This window comes from Botryllus schlosseri, chromosome 3, assembly GCF_051294905.1.
Source record: "Botryllus schlosseri isolate E-star chromosome 3, Bs_hap1, whole genome shotgun sequence".
Classification (NCBI taxonomy): domain Eukaryota; kingdom Metazoa; phylum Chordata; class Ascidiacea; order Stolidobranchia; family Styelidae; genus Botryllus; species Botryllus schlosseri.
The window spans coordinates 2292944-2312430 of NC_137238.1; the positions used below are offsets into that span (position 1 = coordinate 2292944).

At 41.5% G+C, this 19487-nt stretch overlaps 1 protein-coding gene across 5 annotated transcripts in view; it reads right to left on the reverse strand.

The window, feature by feature from the left end:
• The window catches only part of LOC145435565 (uncharacterized), a 68940-nt gene that overhangs the window by 40657 nt on the left and 8796 nt on the right, over positions 1–19487 (reverse strand). For 2 of the 5 annotated variants that reach the window (XM_080312844.1, XM_080312848.1), the window contains exons 1-2: positions 14548–18926; positions 4389–5351 (exon numbers count right to left, since the gene is read on the reverse strand). The exons of 1 other annotated variant lie outside the window; for it this stretch is intronic. In XM_080312844.1, the coding sequence (XP_080168970.1) occupies positions 4389–5351; positions 14548–14605 (1021 nt within the window). In that variant the 5' untranslated portion in view covers positions 14606–18926. Of the gene's footprint in view, positions 1–2301; positions 4357–4388; positions 5352–14547; positions 18927–19487 lie in introns of those variants that run through there. 2 more of the 5 variants (XM_080312845.1, XM_080312847.1) reach the window with 2 other exon arrangements.

A 19487-nucleotide genomic window follows, 5' to 3' on the forward strand; every position in this document is an offset into this window, starting at 1 on the left:
TGCTCAAAGGAATATCTGTCATCGGGACGGTATTAAATGCCTAATAAAACCGACAATTTTTCTCATTTCGTAACTTGGCGGACCTGCCAATCGTGAGATATAACTATGACGCATATAATACGAAGATATATTCTGTGTTTAGATCGTCGCCATTTATAGTCCGTATAAGAGTCCCCGTGATAGATTAACGCCGAGCAGGGCTACTCACCTATTTTTAGCAAAGGTCCAGTTTCAAAACTCTTAAAAGTTTTTTGGGGTCCGTTATGACTCTCGTGAAATAATTTGCAGTCATACATATGTAGTACGGCATAACTACATCCAAAATCTGGTAGAGTGGTATTAGCAACAAGCGAAATGTGTTTATTATTCCGTTAGTCACAGCTAATGGGAGAATTACCATTTTTAATTCTTCCTTGTTCTTTAAATCTAGGTTCTAAAATGGTGAGAGCGAGTCACCATACATGACGCGAAATACATTCTCTATAAAGGTCATGTTTTAAAACGATGGATTTGGTTATGTTGAATAACTAAGTAAATAATGAGACAGACAAGGTCCGGATTCAACACTAAAATGTCCGCCAGTTCAGTAGACCTGCCGTAGAGGTTAAGACATGTTAAGTTGAAAACAAAACGAGTAAAACGTAATCTGGGTTGAATTATTGGTTTGCTAAACCCGAAAATAGTTTCATAGCACAGACATCATTCCACGAGAGCGGTCTTTGCGCAAAACCTAGGACTATTTACCGAGACGACTCCGCAAATTGAATTTCGAAATCGACAATCTTGCGGTATTGTCATTCCGATATTCAATTTGAATGGCCACGAGACGAATTATGACGAATCAGAGGGGCATCTTTCTCGGTTGTGTGGTCATGACAAATATCGTTTTTGCGTAGTGATGTGGCGTGGAGTCAAAGCCCAGTATAACAAACCCCGAAAAATACTGGGCGTATCACTACACAGCGCCATTAACGTGAAAATATACGATCGAAGACCAGTCTACAAAGTGGGAATTAGTCATGGTATTCAACCCTAACGTGTAATGATAACATGGTTGCCCAACATGGGAGTGTTTAATCATAGTAATCGTTCAGATAGTTCATGAAAATCATTTTGGCGATCCAATCGTGAATTTACTACCGCATGTGATACGCAGGGCGTATGTATGAAGATCGCAGATAGTTCATGGAAATCATATTGGCGATCCAATCATGGATTTGATTAAGTACGATATTCAATACGCTAGGCATGTGTATGAAACTCACAGCAGGGGCAATGGCGTTTGGCGCATGGCCACTAACAATAAATGGATAGCAATACAATTATCTCCCTAGCAGCTAAGTCAAGGTAAAGATGGATGCAGGAAGAGATGTCTATCATGATGTCACATATACGCCCTGACGTAATCATTCAAGGGACGTCGCTTTTCTCCGAATCCAAAATCGATTCCGGCAGTTCCGCGATTCCCACCCCGAGTATCCTCAGGTATATGCATTATAAATCACACGACATATTTCAATTAGAGTTTACAAGCAACACTACAACGGATGTTTACATTAAATCCAGAGGTACGCACGTAAATATTAGTGTGAAAAGTTTAACGACCAAACTCCATTTCGACGCAGTAATGACTGTTGTTAGAAAGTCTCATGTTTATTACCACGCCATACAACACCGTGATGGAAAGTTTTAGATTAGACGAAACATCAAAGGTATCATTTCAATTCAAGAGATGGTCAATAACAACTGACAAGTACGTACACTGTCTTCCAGCCTTAAGGCAAACCTTTTGCAAATTTCAGTTTTGTCAGGCAAAAGTAGTTTTGGGCTGTGCTTGCATTGAACGAAAGAGGTTATCATGTAAATGTGACCCTGTAGCATGCTATCTGGCCACTTGGTATATTTTTGTAAATCGCGTCTATTTGTAGTGATGTGGTCTCTAGCAGCCGTACCTAAAGATATTTCTATCAAGTAGTTTTGACTTTGTCTTTGAAATTGCTATTTCTACTTGTAATGGGTATAAATTTGCGGAGTTACTAATTAGTCGATCTTGGATCATTCCAACCTTGAATTGTATACAATGTATAGTTATTACCATAACTTACCGTCGTCTCTGAGATTGGTAGCTATTACAGGAAATCGATTGACATTTGTACGACCTTCTGTAATCAATGCCGTAAATGAAAAAAATCGCTGGTTGTAATTACGACTGATACTTCGTCACGACACTGATACCGCATAGTCATTAGCAAGAACTCTCGACAATAGCTTCCTACAAATTACAGAAGTATATGGTCTTACCGCACGTACAGCCGCAAGTTACCTTCATGAATACGGGCTAGTGATTACAACCATTCATTGGTAACGTTATTAAACTGTTACAGAAACAGGAAAGCATGAATACACTGAAAACAACATCGCCTACCAATCAACATAACGTGAAATGTGCTTTGCATAACAATCATCCATTACTCTCAACATACACGCCAATTTGTCCCGGAACGCTATTCGCGAGTGTGATTAATGCTCCCGGCTTATCACAGCATATTCGCCCATTGAAAAGCACTACGCCTCTCAATAAAGATTGATGTGGCGGTAAATGAACGCGAATACCCTATGCCGTCAGTTAAACTACATCCTTATCCGATGGATGTAAACAAAATTGGGAACCCTTTTGCGTATTACCGAGTGTAGTACCCGAAATTTAAATTGATGCTACATAACCCAGTTATTTTACATATACCTCCTTAAAACCAGGAATATTCGTGAAAGACTCTACCGTGTTGAGTGTTGACCCCAAAACAGTATACGCTTCTGGAGGCACAGAACTTCAATAGGCAATTGAATAGTGTAGTCATATTGAAATAAACAGAAAACATCTCAATATGAATATACCATTCAAAACTGTATCCATCGACTCGTTTCCACCCATACAAATTGCAATTATCCTAGACTCACATAGGTAATATTTTTCGCAACCAGCAAACTACTATGATACCATCAACATCATTGCATCCTACGAATGGCATTGTCGAGCACAATGTAGAAGTTGGTACACTTAGTACCGAAAAGAGGATTGTTTATAACTACCGCGCGTAAACAATCCCAAAATACAGACCTTCCATAATTTTTCAAGTAGCTTAAAATGGGCACTTCACTCTCATATTAACCACAACACGATCCAATCTATTCACGAGGCCGGTTTAAAACAAGTCATCACGCCACATTAGCGAGGTAACGCTCGAGTAAAAACAGAACATGGGTGAATAATATCCCGGCGGCATAAACACACCATCCCGTTAGTAAAATTTACGCACTTTTCAAAATTTACTCGACCGCGCTCAACGTCGGCGTCCGGACACAGGAGATGCGAGATAACAACCCTTCACGGGATCTGACGACGGGGAATTTAAACGACATTGTCACGTCACAAGGAAATGCCCGTGAATGGCGTCGGTCACAGAACAAAGCCTCGGGGGCACGCACTGTGCGGCATCGCCGTATCCATCAACCCAGCCCGGACATGTTTGATAGGTCTTATTGAAAAGCGCCTTCGAGGACTTTACGAAGTACCTTCGATTTTCAGTGTCCGCGTTAACCGTTTTAATCGAGTCAAGAATATTCACAAATCAACTCTACAATATCGATAACGGCTAGAACTCGCTACAACAATCCAATCAATCTAATCTTAATCGAATAGTGTTTGTAATGATTACAATCAAGAAGATATGAATTCTTCGCGTACAGAAATTTCCTTCTTAAGAGCTAATTTATCAACGAAATCGGTACTATTCTCCACTGTGAAAAGCTGTAAACCTCGCTTAGTCGCAAATAGCAGCATACGAAACATGTATTACAAAACTACGCAGATCATCGGAAATGATATATATAGCTGCGAAAAATAATGTAATATAGAACGGGCATTTTACTTCCCGTGTCAGCGTAAAAGGTAGCCTACATACCGACTCACTCAAGCTCTAATAATAATATAACCACAACAACGCTGAAACCATACACCCTGCCGAACACTGCGTACTAAGCCTATCCCGTCTAAATGACAGTTTACTACTAGAAACTACACCTTCAGTAAACAACGCATACACAAAAACATGTGGCGCGTCTCGTAAGCTAACATATCGCAACATCAGTTCCTATACTACACAGCCTTTTACCGACAATAAAATGCTTCTTGGCGGTACAGTACTTCAATATACAATTAAATGGTACATTCACATTGAAATAAACACGAATAGTCTCGGCTGACACTCGTCAGGGGTAATCGTCAGCAATAATTCTCTACTAGCTGCTGACGCGTAAGCCGAAAATATCGGGGTTTATTTCAATGAATACAGTATTCAATTGTAGACAATAAAAACCTGCGTACATACCGAACAAACTTTTTGCTTTTTCCATATCTCGAGTATTTCCGGTATATTTTAAATCCGTGTTACCATCTCGGCACGCGCTATTCTGTTGATCAATTATCCGCAGGTTATTAACATCGGCCGAAATGGAATCGCTCCCAATTTGTGCTTTAGCGGAAGCCTCGCGTTGCGGGTGAGTATCGCACGACGCATTGGCGTATTCGGTGTCATTATCGGGCCGCGTAGTTCCGCCACGGTCGGCTTGATCCGCCAGCGTTCTTTTTTCGTTAAATTCTACGCCGCTCTTGTATTTTTCCTCATAACTGCGAGGAGCGCTGTTATTACTGACACCAAGTTCCGCGCCGATGACATCGGTATGCGGTTGATCTTGCCCGCAGGCGTATACACGACTCGCGTCGGCCTGCAAAGCAGAACCGTCGACCGTATCTATGCCTTCGTGATTGCTGTTATTGTTAGAATTAGGCCTGTCTTCTTCGTCTGAGGTGTCATAGCGCCCGCTGCTGCCGCTGGCATCGTCTGTAGCGTTGAAATCGTAGCTAACATACTCAACGTAAAGCCCGCCGTCGAAAGACGACGATGCTTGCTGTAAAACGACGTTTTCTTGCTCATCTGTGACATCACAAGGAACGGTCGTCTTTTCGTCACAGTCGGCTGGTTTTTTCATGCCTGCCTTGTCGAGCCTTTCTAGAGTGTTGCACGCGCTTTCTAAAATCGCAGTCTCCAGATAACCAGTCAGAGTAGAACAGTCCGTTCTGTTATCCAGGTCGGATTTGGCAGTATCCGATTTTAACGACAGCTCTCCTGAACTGCGTCCGATTGATAAATCGGCTTTCGCGCCGCTGTCCAGAGAATCGGAAGAGTCTTTCAGAGGTGCGGTGTACGATGCATCGCTAGTATTCGGCGATTTTAATCGTTTTTTATCAGATTTGGCCGCTTTGTCTTTTTTCCCGCGTCCCTTACCGCCACCTGATGGTTACACGCAACAACTAAGTATTCTGCCGTGCTTATGCAAAGCTACCTCCTCGACTGATATCACCATAGCCAGAATACTAAAGCCAGACGTTCAACTTCAGTAAAAATCGATAGGTTTAGGCACGCCGCTCGCATACAGCTAAAGTATAACGCGTTCAGGTTTAGTCATCCGGTTTGATACAAAATCTTTTGTCATTAATGTTTACGACCCACTTAAGCCAAAACAATACGACATCCCAATAGTGACGCCCCTGATGTTACGTCGCAAAATTCCACAACATCATACAGCCGCGCAGCAACAAAGCACGACATATACACCAGAATTAGAAATACGCACTTTTTTAAAATTTGCAACTAGAAGTACAGAGAGCGAATCGGCATTTCAGAAGAACGGGAATTCTAGTTTGAAATGAAAGGGGTTCCGACAACCATACCTCACCCCATGGCTACGCCACTATCATCAGTGACAACTCTGAGCTATCAATGGCTGCAAAAACATCACAAAACAGAACATAGGTATAACGATTCACGCTAAACAACGACGCCCGTTTCCAAGTTGTTATACGACTAAATTATTTTTAATATGCGCAACTAGAATTAGAACTACTCAATAAAACCGTCGTTAGCTGACCATCAACTAACTAAATTGATAGTCGGTGCAAATCACAAACGAATATCTATTACGGTAAAAGAAAGATGGTTTCATCGCATTCGGAACCTGCAAGTTATCGTACGAACGACACCCAACGATATCGTTATTTCACGTTATCACACGTTTCGCAGAGACAATCCTACACAATACTACCGGAAATAACATTCCACACTAAATATAACGGACACGATCTCAAAAAGCCTATAAGTATCCTCGCATCCGGCAGCACACACTAAAACTGCCGCTCTGCCTACCTCGGCAAATACCGCGCGCGCTTCGCTATTTCGCCGCTTTGCCCGATTAGATAATCGATATCAGACTTTTACAAACACCCTCAAACGCAACCACGTGACTTTATCAATAACAAAGTCAAAGGCTTTCAATATCGCCGAAAAAGTTACGATATTAAGTACTGCACGATGCACGTGCAGCAAGACAAACGAACTGTAACGGAAAATCGCAACGCAGCGATTCAAAGAACATTTTTCAAGTGCCAAAACACGGAATTGACGTTAACACTCACAATTCAACGCACGTAGCTTATAACTCATAACTATAGGCGTGAGAACCAACTTTTATCCGACATTTAAGACACTGCTGCGCTAACGCCGAATCGTCCGAACACGCTATAAACGCAAGATACTACGATAAAGTACTTGACATATCCGAGCACTACGGCCGTGAAACGATGACTAATTACAGCAATCACATAAACGGGAATTCGCTACAAGCCCGAAGGCTAGTAACATCCCACAAGCATTATTTGAAGTTTGTCGTGTCCGCCACCAGTTTAATCTTCGGCAGAAACTACGTTACAGACTCGAATCGACACCAATAAACCATTCTTATTCCTTTTTTCTGACAATACTACAGGAGAATTGTAGCCTATGGCACGAAACGAGTCATGCTTGCTGTACAGACATTTGTCATTCTAATGCTTATGACTAGGGCAAGTTTTTGCAACTTTAGCAACTATTTTACAGCTTCCGGCAGCTTCCTAAATACTCGTAAGACATGTAGGATGCTGTTTCAAGCTGTTTGAAGTAATCTTATAGTGTAACTTTTTGCAACTGTTGTCCATTTTTTTCATGCAACTCATTGCAACATTGTGCAACTTTTTCGATTTTTCATGAGAGTAGTTGCGGTTTTGGTGAAATACACGGCCAAATTCGACTGAAACACGGTAAATCAGTACCGAAGCACGGGTATTTCGGGAGCTGAGCCGGTAAGTTGACCATTTTTTTTGGTCAACCGAGCAAAATGTGGTCTTTTAGTGCAACGTTCGCAACTTTTGTCAAAAATAAATAAATAAATGCAACTTTCCGCGGATGTAACTGCAACATAAACTTGCCCTACTTATGACAATATAATCTGGTTTGATATAAACCAAACTTGTTCCAATTTACACGTTTTCACGAATTCAGTAATTCTAGTTGTGATCTAGTTTGGAAACATCTGTGTAGCTATAATTCTAATTCTAATCTATTTTATGAAATGCTTCATTGCTCCAATTCTACTCTTTCTGGTTTTCCTGAAAATGCTACAGAACTGTGTAGTGCAAAACGTGCCGGGCTTGCTGTAGAGACATTTGTGATTCTCTTGTTCACGAGCATGAACCCTGATTTAATAAGCATTGAATTTGGGTGCGGTTCTTTACAATTCAGAACCTAATGCGATTTTCAAGTGATTGTGGGTTAATTCGTCCTAATTCTAATATAATTTGGAAAAAATCCGAATAGCTATAATTCTAATTCTAATCTAATTTGGAAAAATCCTTATAGCTATAATTCAGATTCCCATCTAATTTGGAAAGTCCGAACGTATTTTAGTTTTCCAAGTCTCGTCGTAACGGCTGGTTCGCGATTGTAGGTTGCGTTGATTTGATATGGAGCGAACTTCATTCACTATCCAAGTTTTCGCGAATTCACTCTAATCCTTATCTCATTTGGAAAAAACTGTAGCTATAATTCCAATCTAATCTGGAAAATATGAATATTTTCTAGTTTTCCGACCTTGCTAGACGACATACACTACGCCTCGCCTCATGGTATCAAAGCGATCATATTCAACTAAACGACCCGGCGTACAACTGAAATTGACGGCCGCTACAAAAAACGCATGCAATATTCATCAGCGGGCTGTGTTCAACTGGAATATGCATAAAATATGAGTGGCGCGTCGCAATCTAGCTCCCCAAGGCTTCCGATTGCGTACCGGCACTCCGGCAGTCGCGTGCGAATTGACAGTCACGGACACAGAATTAGATGTCAATTCGCAGACCCAGAAACGCGTTTCCGCGCGGTTTGAATCGATGCAAATCAAGTAACGCGCCCTTAAAACAGTGCGCCCGTCGCCTTATTAACCATTACCGAAGTACGCCAGGTGGATTTTTGTGTACTAGGTATTCGGCTGTCAGGCACAATGACGCCCTACCGGTATGAATTATGTGCAAAGTTCAAATATGCATCTTTTATGCGACCACAAAGGAAATAATGTCAGTTACACTTGTTATATTCTCTACTACACCCATATTTCATTGCTCCATTTGACAATGCTGTGAGTTGATCACGAAATGTCAGACGCCAAAAGTCCCCTTCGCCACGAATTGAAGTCGGAAAACCATTCAAAAGAACTCGAACACTTTTTTGTGACCTAACCGAATGGGTAAATTTAGAATTTGTAAATTCTGTTCAAGTGGTCGGTCTCATTTTCATTCAAAGGTCAGTGAACGAATAATAAACCATTTTTAAGCCGCAAAAACCGAACCTCGCCAGAAAGAACATGTCTATACTCTAACAATATTTCATTAGTGTTGTGTTGTTATTTGGTTACTTTTATTAGCGAATATAGATCTGCTTTCCCCAATTGTCTGATGTTACAATGGCATTAATACGTCACTACGATACGATTGTTTACAAATTGCGAGTTCGGTCAACCGCATTTACAGACTGCGCTCCTGATGAGAGTTTCGAGTGAAATACATTTGGCAATATTTATTTCAACATATTTTTTGTTGCTATACTGAAGTTCTGTACTTTGTGACGCTTATATAGTTTTCTGTTTATCCTCACGGGAGAAACAAAACCAGCTGACTGAAAGTCAATATGAATATGAACAATCAGTTATTTTAATAATCTACATTCGAGAAAAAGGTGTGTGCGGCACAAGTAAATTCTCGGCTAAAATCTTCACAGAAATTATCAAATATCTATATTCTCATAATCTCAAATGCTAACGCAGCTGATGTGATTCCACGGCGACGATGTGACCCGATTGACCCGTGTCTGATGCACAGTAATCGTGATTTTGATTCAAAACCAAGATTCAAATTAAAACGCTGAAACCGCGGATTTCCGCTCGCGAGTGCGCATCTAACACGTGTGAGAAGATAACAACGCATCGCAGCGGGACGGTCGCATAAAGATCATCGGATTGACCCCCAGGATTCCCGACATGGTCGCAAATTCGCGGAGCGGTAACAATAAAATTCTCGTCGGTACCCGGTGCGAATACTCGTAAAACGAGTTCATGCTTGTTGCACTGCGCCGGCGCGTGATTAATCCCCGCGCTGAAACAATTGATCGTATTACGGCCGCAGCAACAAAAGGCGATCGATATTGGTAATGAAATCTGCGTTCCGTCAAAAGGGTGCTGCTCAATAAAATACTTCTATCGAACAACGCTACTAAGACGCCGGTTCGCGAATACGCGCATGCACAATGCGATTTATGCAGAGGTGGTCGTGAACAAAGGTTTAACATGTTGATATTATTTTCGATGAAAACCTACAGCCCACGCCCGATTACCAGATTCAGGATTATATCGCACGGAGCGTGGAAACATCACTTTTTCAACGTAAAGCATCATTATAGGGATACATACCATCAAATGGCACAATCGTACTTCGCCCCTTTAGTAAAACCGATCAGTATCTATAATTTGGAGACAGTGCCGAGTGCCGTTACGTAGTTACGGAATTTAAAGTCACGAGAAACGACGTCATACGCTACTCAAAACATGAGCCGGTAAGCTGTTGCTGCAATGCAGCCTGTGAAAGATTTACTCGCGAAATTTACGACAACTGAGGACATGTATGTATCTCACAGTCACGGGTCAGAGCTAAATAAAGCTACTCTAATTTGTGAAATGATTTTTTGCCCTAATTCTAATTCTAAACTAATTTGTGAAATGTTTCTATGCTCTAATTGTAATTCTAATCTAATTTGGGGTTTTCCTGAAATTCTCCAAGAGAACAGTATACTGTGAAACGAGGTAAGTTTTCTGTACAGACACTTACCATTCACTTGCTTTATAATGGAGTCTACTTTGATACGAACTGAACTTGATGTAATTTACAAGTTTTCGGGAATTCAGTAATTCTAATTCTAATCTATTTTGGAAAAATTGTGGCTATAATTCGAATTCTACTCTTAACTTGAAGTTACATTGTAACTATAATCCTAATTGTAATGTAATTTGGAAAAAACTTTGAACTTCGAATTCTAATTTAATTGGGAAAGTTACAGTGCAGCTGTAATTCTAATTATAATCTAACTTGGAACAGATTAGAATTTCCCAGTTGTGTAACTCTACTACAGAGCAACAGGCTCGGTCCATACTTCGAACGAACAGCGTGATAAGATAGCAATTACCAAATCAGACAATACCACACACCGAGCTTTGAAGGAACGGCGAGCTAACAAGACCACACGATCTTGATCAAATATCCGACGAATCATACAAGCGATTACAGAAAACGTAGTTATCCGTCCACAGATTGGACACCGATATACCGGCACCGCAACAAAGCCTCACAATGAGATCTCGGGACTCTTCAAATGCGCGCAAGTCGATCGAAATCTCAAATAGTTTGGACGAAGTTCCTTATCTAAATTATGCCAAGCCATGAAAACGTTTACGTCAATCCCGCTGACTGAGACCCGGATCTGACTGAGGATGCATGTACTACTAACCAGGGGTGGGCAAACCCCGGCTCTTTCATTGGCTCTTCAAATGGTTGCACAAATTCACATGGGTTGGTTTCGCCATTTAGCTAGAGAGGTGTAACCTGATGATAAATTTATGCATTAATCGCGTATTAACAATATGCGTATTGCTTTCGTATTGTTTCTTTACTTGTGGTTCATGCAATACTCGTACAATTTAGAAGGTGGCACACTACAGGGTAAGAAATTTGCGTCTGATCTCTCGAATCGAGTTCACATACACGTTTCACCCGCAATAATGGATGCCTGGTCATCAATCAATGATAAAGCATTGTGTTCGACAATGCACTTGATAATTAATTGCGCCAGCGCAGGTCACAACCATTTCCGGGCTAGCAATGATGAATACGGCTCTTCCATTTGTATTGTAAAGGTTAGCAACAGCTGCAGAGTTTGGCCAAGAAAATGTCGTCGAGATTACCGAGCTGCGAAATCTTCCTTAAATTTTCATCAACACTTGGAGGAACTGCTCCGCATTGCTAGACGTCATATCAGCCCGATGCCACACACCTTGCAGCCCAGGTGGAGACGCACCGTATCACCACACAATAATATACTTCATTCGATAGCCTATATTTTATTGTGACGTCATAAATTCGTAGTTTTGAATTTTTGTCTTGTGGCTCTTTTAGAGCTAAGATTTTTGATATGCGGCTCGAGCACGAAGCATGTCTGCCCACCCCTGTACTATACTCATATTTCAACTACAGTAATTCCACTCCTAAATCTTTTCTTGGTAAAAAAAACTTGACACTTTGAGTGAAATTTTCCATGACATGTGAGCGATGAAGCCCCTGTACCGCGGAAACTGAATATATTGTCGTGAATTGCTCGTATTTGTAGCGGTCAATTTACGACAGTCGCAAAGACCCCCCCCCCTGCGATTTCGAAAGTGGTCGCCTCTGATTAGCTGCTCATGGTATGCGACCCATCCCATCTACAAAAATCCTATACTTTCAGACTACTTATTTCAGTGTTTACATTTTGATTTTGATTTTGTACTTCTACCTAAAAGTATTTCTCACACGTTTTTTAAATCGCTACTTCTACTTGCAATTGAGCAGAAAATGACCGCTTTACTTCTAGTTCGGAACCAACGCCGACTACTTTGACCACCCCTTTCACTGCGTCACAACAGTTACATGAAATCACGCTATTTCTACAAATGGAGCTCATCGCACATTTTAATCGCCCCTCTCACATTATTCACCGGACCTGCGCCTCTGGGACGTACTTGTACAATCTAACGATGTCGTTCAAGGGTCGCGACCCCAAATTTCGATTTGAAAATGTTTCGCGACACCTTCTCTCAATTTGGCGAGCCGATCACTACGAGTTTATTTACGTGATCATTACGCGTGTCATGTTAACAAATAGCACTACCTAGTTCACTTGTAATTTTCCCAGAAGGAAATATAGCCGTCCTATTGGTTTCTATGCTCTATGCTCCCGAAACTTTAATCATACTAATGACCAGACACGAGACACCAACTTGCGCTATAGTAGGTGGCGCTTTAAATCACGTTTCGACTGATATTATAGCTCGTTGCCGGGTTCGCATTGGTTTTTCCTCCTATTTTGAAAAATCAACTACAATATTCAGAAATGAGTTGCCGATGGCATCCGCTTAATTGACATTCTTTTATAATTGCTATTTAATTTTCGACTCCGCGATCCATTAGAACACGCAAACGACCCCATTAGAGTCGCGAATCTAGTTTGGGAACCCCATATCTACTTAGTTCATAAGTTATAATTCTAGCTGCGCTTGTTAAAAAGCATGTAGTTCTAGTTCTAAACGCGGTTCTTAAAAACTGAGTGATTCTTGCAGCCATGTCTAGCTCGGAGTCATCCGAGAGTCATATACAAACAGTGGTGTAGCCAGGGGGTAATTTTTCCAAGTTTCCATTTGGAAATCCCGTCATTTTGAAATGCCGATTGTGTATTTCTTAGCTTATTTACAACGCAGTAATTCGTACTATCAGTTATTAGTTAGTTGCGGATTGTTGAAGATCGTTAGTTCTAGTTCCAGATTCTTATAATTTGTACAAGTGTGCTCTGGGAGAGAGAATAATAGATTACTGCGACGGCAGGTATAGTCCCAAACGATAGATTTTAACATTGTATCCACTTTCCCAGGACTAACACACCGCGATTGCCAACTATCTCCGACCCCAACGGCGAGGTTACAGCGGGTGTTTTATTTCTAATTTGGGTGCTATCCATTTCGCCCCTCGTGTCCACAACTTCAGAAGCGGGATTATCGCGCCTACTCGAGGTCTATACGTGACGAAAACAGAGCGGGTAACACGATACGGGAACCTCGCGATATAAAGGTCTGAGATTTCACAACGTCCGGGCGCCCGCCGATAAGTCGACCCATCAATAGAGAAAGGTTCTGGAACTACGCCGTGCTATATACACATACTCAAATGGGAAAAATCAACGAATAAAGTTGATTTATCATATCCTCAATCGGTCGCGTATAGATATTCATCAAGTACGGAGTGGATCCATCCAGATGGAAAAATCTAGCGTGAAACCGCCCAGAAACGCGGGGAATCACTACTAACGTATACCACACACGCAGTAATCTACCCCCAAATCCAATATACATAACAACATCGCAATCCCCACTAAACATGCAGACATTGATTCATCCAACTTTTGAATCAGCGGCTTATAAACAACCAATCCACTTCGTTGAAGGTCAACTATGAGCCAGTTACTAGTTCTAGTTCTATATTTTAAAACGCGAGTAGTTCTACTTTTAATTGCGCATTTAAATGAACAGTTGCCGAACTACTATAAAACATGTGTCGTCGTTTGGCGTGAATCATGATACCGGTGTTCTGATGAGTGATGTGCTTGCAGTCATTTCCAGCTCAGAGTCGGCACCTACTAACAGTGCCGATTACGATCAATTCAACATCAAGATTACAAAATAATGCCAATGTCGAATGCTTAATTGAGTCCTGTTCGAAATATGACGACGGTTTACCGTACGTAACACTGCTAATTAGTATGATATTATGACCAATTGATTATGACCTCGGGCGACTCGCAGAGATGTTATTGTATGCTGGATTTAAGTTATGAAATTCTACAAGTCATCTCGTTATCTGCTATTGCGAAATAACCACAAGTGTTTGCTAGATACCAAAATTTAGCACGGACGAATACGGACCAAACGCGCTCGAAATATAATTCCGTTTACAACGATAAATCTTCCAGCGACAGCATTACTTGGAAGACGAATCTCTGCTTGCGATGAGTCAACATCACAATCGCCACAGAACAAACATTGGTCAAGTACCAATTTGATATACACCCATTACGACAGCAGGGAAGAACCGCGCGGAATTCCACTGAACAATCGAGCGGCGCGAGCTATTCGAAAGACCGCAAACTCAAGCAGCAAATGATTTAGGTGCTAATCTGGCTATTATGGTGATACAGCCGCAGTCTAACTTCGCACTCAATTACTAGTGCTAAAATATCTTCCATGCAATATAATCCAATCGATCCGTACCGTCTGAACTTGAACGCTGGTCTTTTGACGACAAGAACTTTTTTAAGCTCCAAGGCATCGTACTCCGAATATAGCAGTCCCGACGGGGTACGTAATAATTACATATCAATAGGCTAAATCCGTCAATAATAAAGAAGTCGAATCACAAATAAGGACTAACTGGGGTTTCTTCAGTTCGTAACAGGTTCAACACCGGACTACGCACAGTATTGGAAATCGTTAACTGACCGGTGACCGCGCACAGTCTGTAAGCCGCCTGATTTGGAAAATTTAACTACAGAGCGTTGTAGACTGACAGCTTCACAATAACTTAGAAAACGCCACAGTGCGCTCTGGTAGTACACTCTAATCTCATTTCTACTAAAGCTGACACAATAACATCGAACTGGATTCATCTATTCGCCTGCTCTAGTCGCTTGCACGAAATAGCTGAACGATATACTTCTACAATAAGCGAAAACCTGACTTCTAGACACAGAGCTGGAACATTAAAGCCTACGAGAGCTATACGCCAACTCTTAACACATAGCCGAGTGTCGTCTACTCTAACAGTAGTGAGTGTCTCTTACGAGAGCGCTACGTCACGCCCCGATAATTTTCAAACAGATAGCGAGCTATCTTCAGAAATAAGAAAAGCCGTCGCACGTCAGGTATGTCGCTTATGCCAATAATCAGCTCGAGACTGAAATACGCGGTTTCATACCGTACCCCTGCGCAGTCAAGTACTCATCGACCATGGTTAAGTACCAAGGCAAGATGAACTAGCTTGTTAAGTGCCGTAGGCCACGCGAATTACATCAAACGCAGTTACACCGTGGCGAAGACACAGGTAATTGAACATCGACATGACAAAAATACGCATAAACGCCCACGAAAGCTTGTCCCCAGTGCGTAGGTAAATTTTCGTGAATTCAAGGAGGTCGCGTACTGCGTAAAAGCCGTTAGTTTACTTATCAAGGTGAGCCGGATGTCTGTCAACTACAACCATTGTGAGCACACATTATATGTCCTGGTGAGAGATGCTTGAAATAACAAAACAAAACGGGCCCGTAGGCAAACATTGTCACGGATACTGCGTCCCAGTGGGAATAGATTGAACCGCTCAAGGTGTCGTACAATATCATTCAGAAGTATAGGACCTTTCTCCGTACATAACCCGAGACGTAAACCCAAACAGAACCTCCTATCAATTACGGAAACTTATAAAGCGTCCATTGTGATGCTATCGTTGCAACAGAAGCGGCGTGTGTGGTTTCTCAACGCAGGCAATGGGGTTATTGGCTTACGCCGATTCTGATGCAGTGTTCACATAGGTTTCAAGTGCCTGTACAGTGTACACTGCGTACAGACGGAATATCTTATCGTGCGAAACTTAACGGTAGATAGCAGACAGAAAGCGCTGCAGACGTCGGGTGATAAAACTGATAACCTCGCTCACAGTCACAACTACTTAGTCTGGATTAGCGGTCTCGGCGTTGCGATAAGTTGACACTATCAAAATTACGGAGCAATATATGAATACGGCATTGGAATCAGGATCACAATTAAGACGATCATATATGAAGTCGCAATCATAATGCAAAGTTGCCATTGACTAGAATACCACTTCACACCGATTGATCACGGTTGTGATGTCACAAAAGTAGTTCAAATCCTTGAAACACGATAGATCAGTGGTTCGCAAACTGGGGGCGTGAAAGCATCTCGTGGGAGGCGTGAAGCGCCTGAGAGAAATGGTATTTCTTGAACTTGGAATGTGTTTCATTTGCGCTGAAACTACCAAGTTTCATTAATGGCAATTATCCTAATTACATTTCGATTTTACATGGCATAATTGCGTAGTTCCATCCAACACTGATGCTAGATTTTGACCGATACCGAACCTAGCACTAATCAAGAGATGTAGCCGAATGGTGCCATTGGTTTTTGATTTTGCTTATGGTCAGGTAAGTTTGAGCTGAGTGGAAGTGGGGTAATAAAAGGGATTAGGCACCAAAATAGCTAAAATATATATGTGCTACCCGTCTGATACCCGCTTCAGAAACGAATCACTCTGGTACTAGATTTCGCCCTGTCCTAAAGTTGACCGAATCGCCTCAACCCTGCATGCAGTCGAGACTTTGTTATCGCCGACAGCGCTGATGTAATTCCCCGCGAAATCACGCTGATCTTCCGTAGCGAACCTTTGCTTAGTCGCGCGAATAAACAAATACCAAAAGTTACGTAGTCAGTTCGTTATCGGAACGCAAACAGCGTGTAACATTCAAAGGCAGACAAGTCGAAAGCGCGCAATACATAGACCTCGTCGCAATGTCGACATACTTGATCAAGTTTCGAAACACCTTTTACGCAAACAAACACCAAGTTATACATCGCCACACATTCCAGCCGCTCTGATATTGCGTCACAAGGTACACCGCTGTGACACAAATTCATTCGAAACGGCAACCCAATCGCATTAATATAAAACAGGGGTTCCCAAAATTTTAGACACTGTGGCCCCGTGAAAACTGTTGAAAAATTGATTGCCCCACTATTTTTAAAATCTATGAATAAAGTAAGATAGATTGTTTTAGAGCCTGGTTATATTCAGTTGATGTGATGGTTGAGCAAATGAGCATGTTTTCGCTCTGGTAATGCGTTATTCGCTTATTCGGTGGCCAAGGAGGAGGAAAATAAACTCAGGATTAAGAGGTTTGTTGTTGATGTCCTAGCAAGCTACTAGTTTCTTGTATTAAAGTATAGATGATTTACTTTTGTTATAGTGGATTTAAACTCAGAGATAATAGATGTTTTCATGTCCCCATGAAAAAGCTTCGTGGCCTCTAGATTTGGAGCCCCTGATGTAGCAAAATTTGCTAAAGATCATGTTACTATCCGAAGATTGCCACGAGTAAGATGCTATGGTGTGCCTTAATGATACTTCAGAAATACGCTAAATTTCAGTCAAACGCAGGCTTGCGGAGACGTGAAGGTCATCTACGACTTTGAGTGTGTCGCAATAGCACCTCTAAGTGTCGAAATACATTCGTGTTCACACTTTGATGCTCAAAAATTTCAAATCTCAGCAGTATCCAAATCGACGGAGAATAGGCCAACACTAAACACGACAATTCTCCACAGAAATGCAGCAGTAAATTAATTGTGGAAACAGCACGAACGATTGGTCACTGTATACATGCAGATCCAATCGAAAGCACTATTTATTACGTGATATAAATAGTGCAATTATTACGATTACAAGAACTCGACAATACAATTTATACCGGCACCATCAACAATGTGCTGCCGGACGTTTTATCACCGCCAATCGTACTGCGATAAGCTTAAATACGGACAACATAAAAATAAACTACACGTCAGATTACGAGGGATAGTGGCTGCTCATTTCACAGTATTCTTCACCATATTGTCACCTAATTAGTCATCGCAACACTCGATTACGGACGCAGGGAATGCGAGGAATTCCGCATGCGAAAATTCGAGTATTTTGCTAAAAAACAAACTACAACAAACGGACGGATGAACTGTAGATTTCTACCTAACTTGGCTACTGCAGCAATGCCAACCTTAACATTATTCATTTTCTATGCATTCAACATAGGCACACAGAAGGCCCCTTTTCCCTTCATAAACCAGACGTGGTCATCTTGTACTCGCCATATCGTAACGGACGTGACGTAATTAATAAAAAAAAATTCCACCCCTGGTTCGCCTTATGAACGTTCAACTTTGCAGACCCTACAGATCGTGTGTAATGAAATTATATATCCCATACATTTTTAAGTGTACGCACTACCTTCGCTTCGCGTAAGGAGAATACAGAGCAGACTTAATCTAATTTGAAAAGCCTGGAAATGTTCTAGTCACTCTGTACTACAGTGGCACTACGACAAAGCAACAGTTATCATCGCTTCCGATCGTAGCGTACAAAAATAATCTCACATCAAACCTCGCGTTAACAATATACCGCATTGTTCCCTTATCGCTCATCACTATCAGTGATCAAACTACCAAAATCAGCACGCAGGCTACTACAGAGCTTCGCACGGTCAACGCTTTTCAAATTTGCTCGCAAGGGTACAACCTGCTAACTACAGACTTACCCCCGACTGATGTGCACTTACGGATTCACTCGCAGCAGGTAGGTAAGCGCATATTAAACATTATAATCCTCTCAACGGGAAGAAGAGATATCGTGAGTCAGCGCGTACCATCCCACATACGTAACAAGTCGACAAGTAGCATGTAATCTCCTCCAGCCCCTATCTGGTATATAGTAATCAGGATATTCGGCGTGGATTCCATTAAGCGGATTAGGGCGTATCTACAGGTACTCGTAGCGCAAGTGTGCGTTGCACAAAACCAGTGGTTTCAACCTTTTTGACCTCGCGGTGGAGTGCCAGATGCTCTATATTCCTCCGTATCAGCGAAGCATTAGAAATTTGCGTTGTTCAGTTTCCGACGAAATCTCGGATTCGAAAAAATTTGGATTCTGAATAAAATAGTATTTACGGTGACCAATTCTTTAATTATTTATTATAGTGGTGCACACCGTAAATACTATTTTATTCAAATCCAAATTTTTCGACGGCAATAACTCCGCTTCCACTGTTTGGAATTGAACCAAATTTGGTGAACATCGTTTCTATAGACAACCCAACACTTTCATGGGGTCAACAGAAAATTTTCAAATTTTTTGTTATTTATTTTTATATAATAAATAGAAATTTACTTCTCCTGTAGCAATGCGGCTACCGGTTGGAATTGAACCAAATTTGGTGTGTAGGCTTAAATTAGGTAACCTAACAATTTGATCAAGTAGCCAGCACGATTTGAGAAAAAAAAAGCCCTATTAAACATATCTAAAGGTGGAGGCTATATTTCATGCGTCGCCTTATGCGTACATATGGATCCAATACCGCTTTTCCCCTGATTAT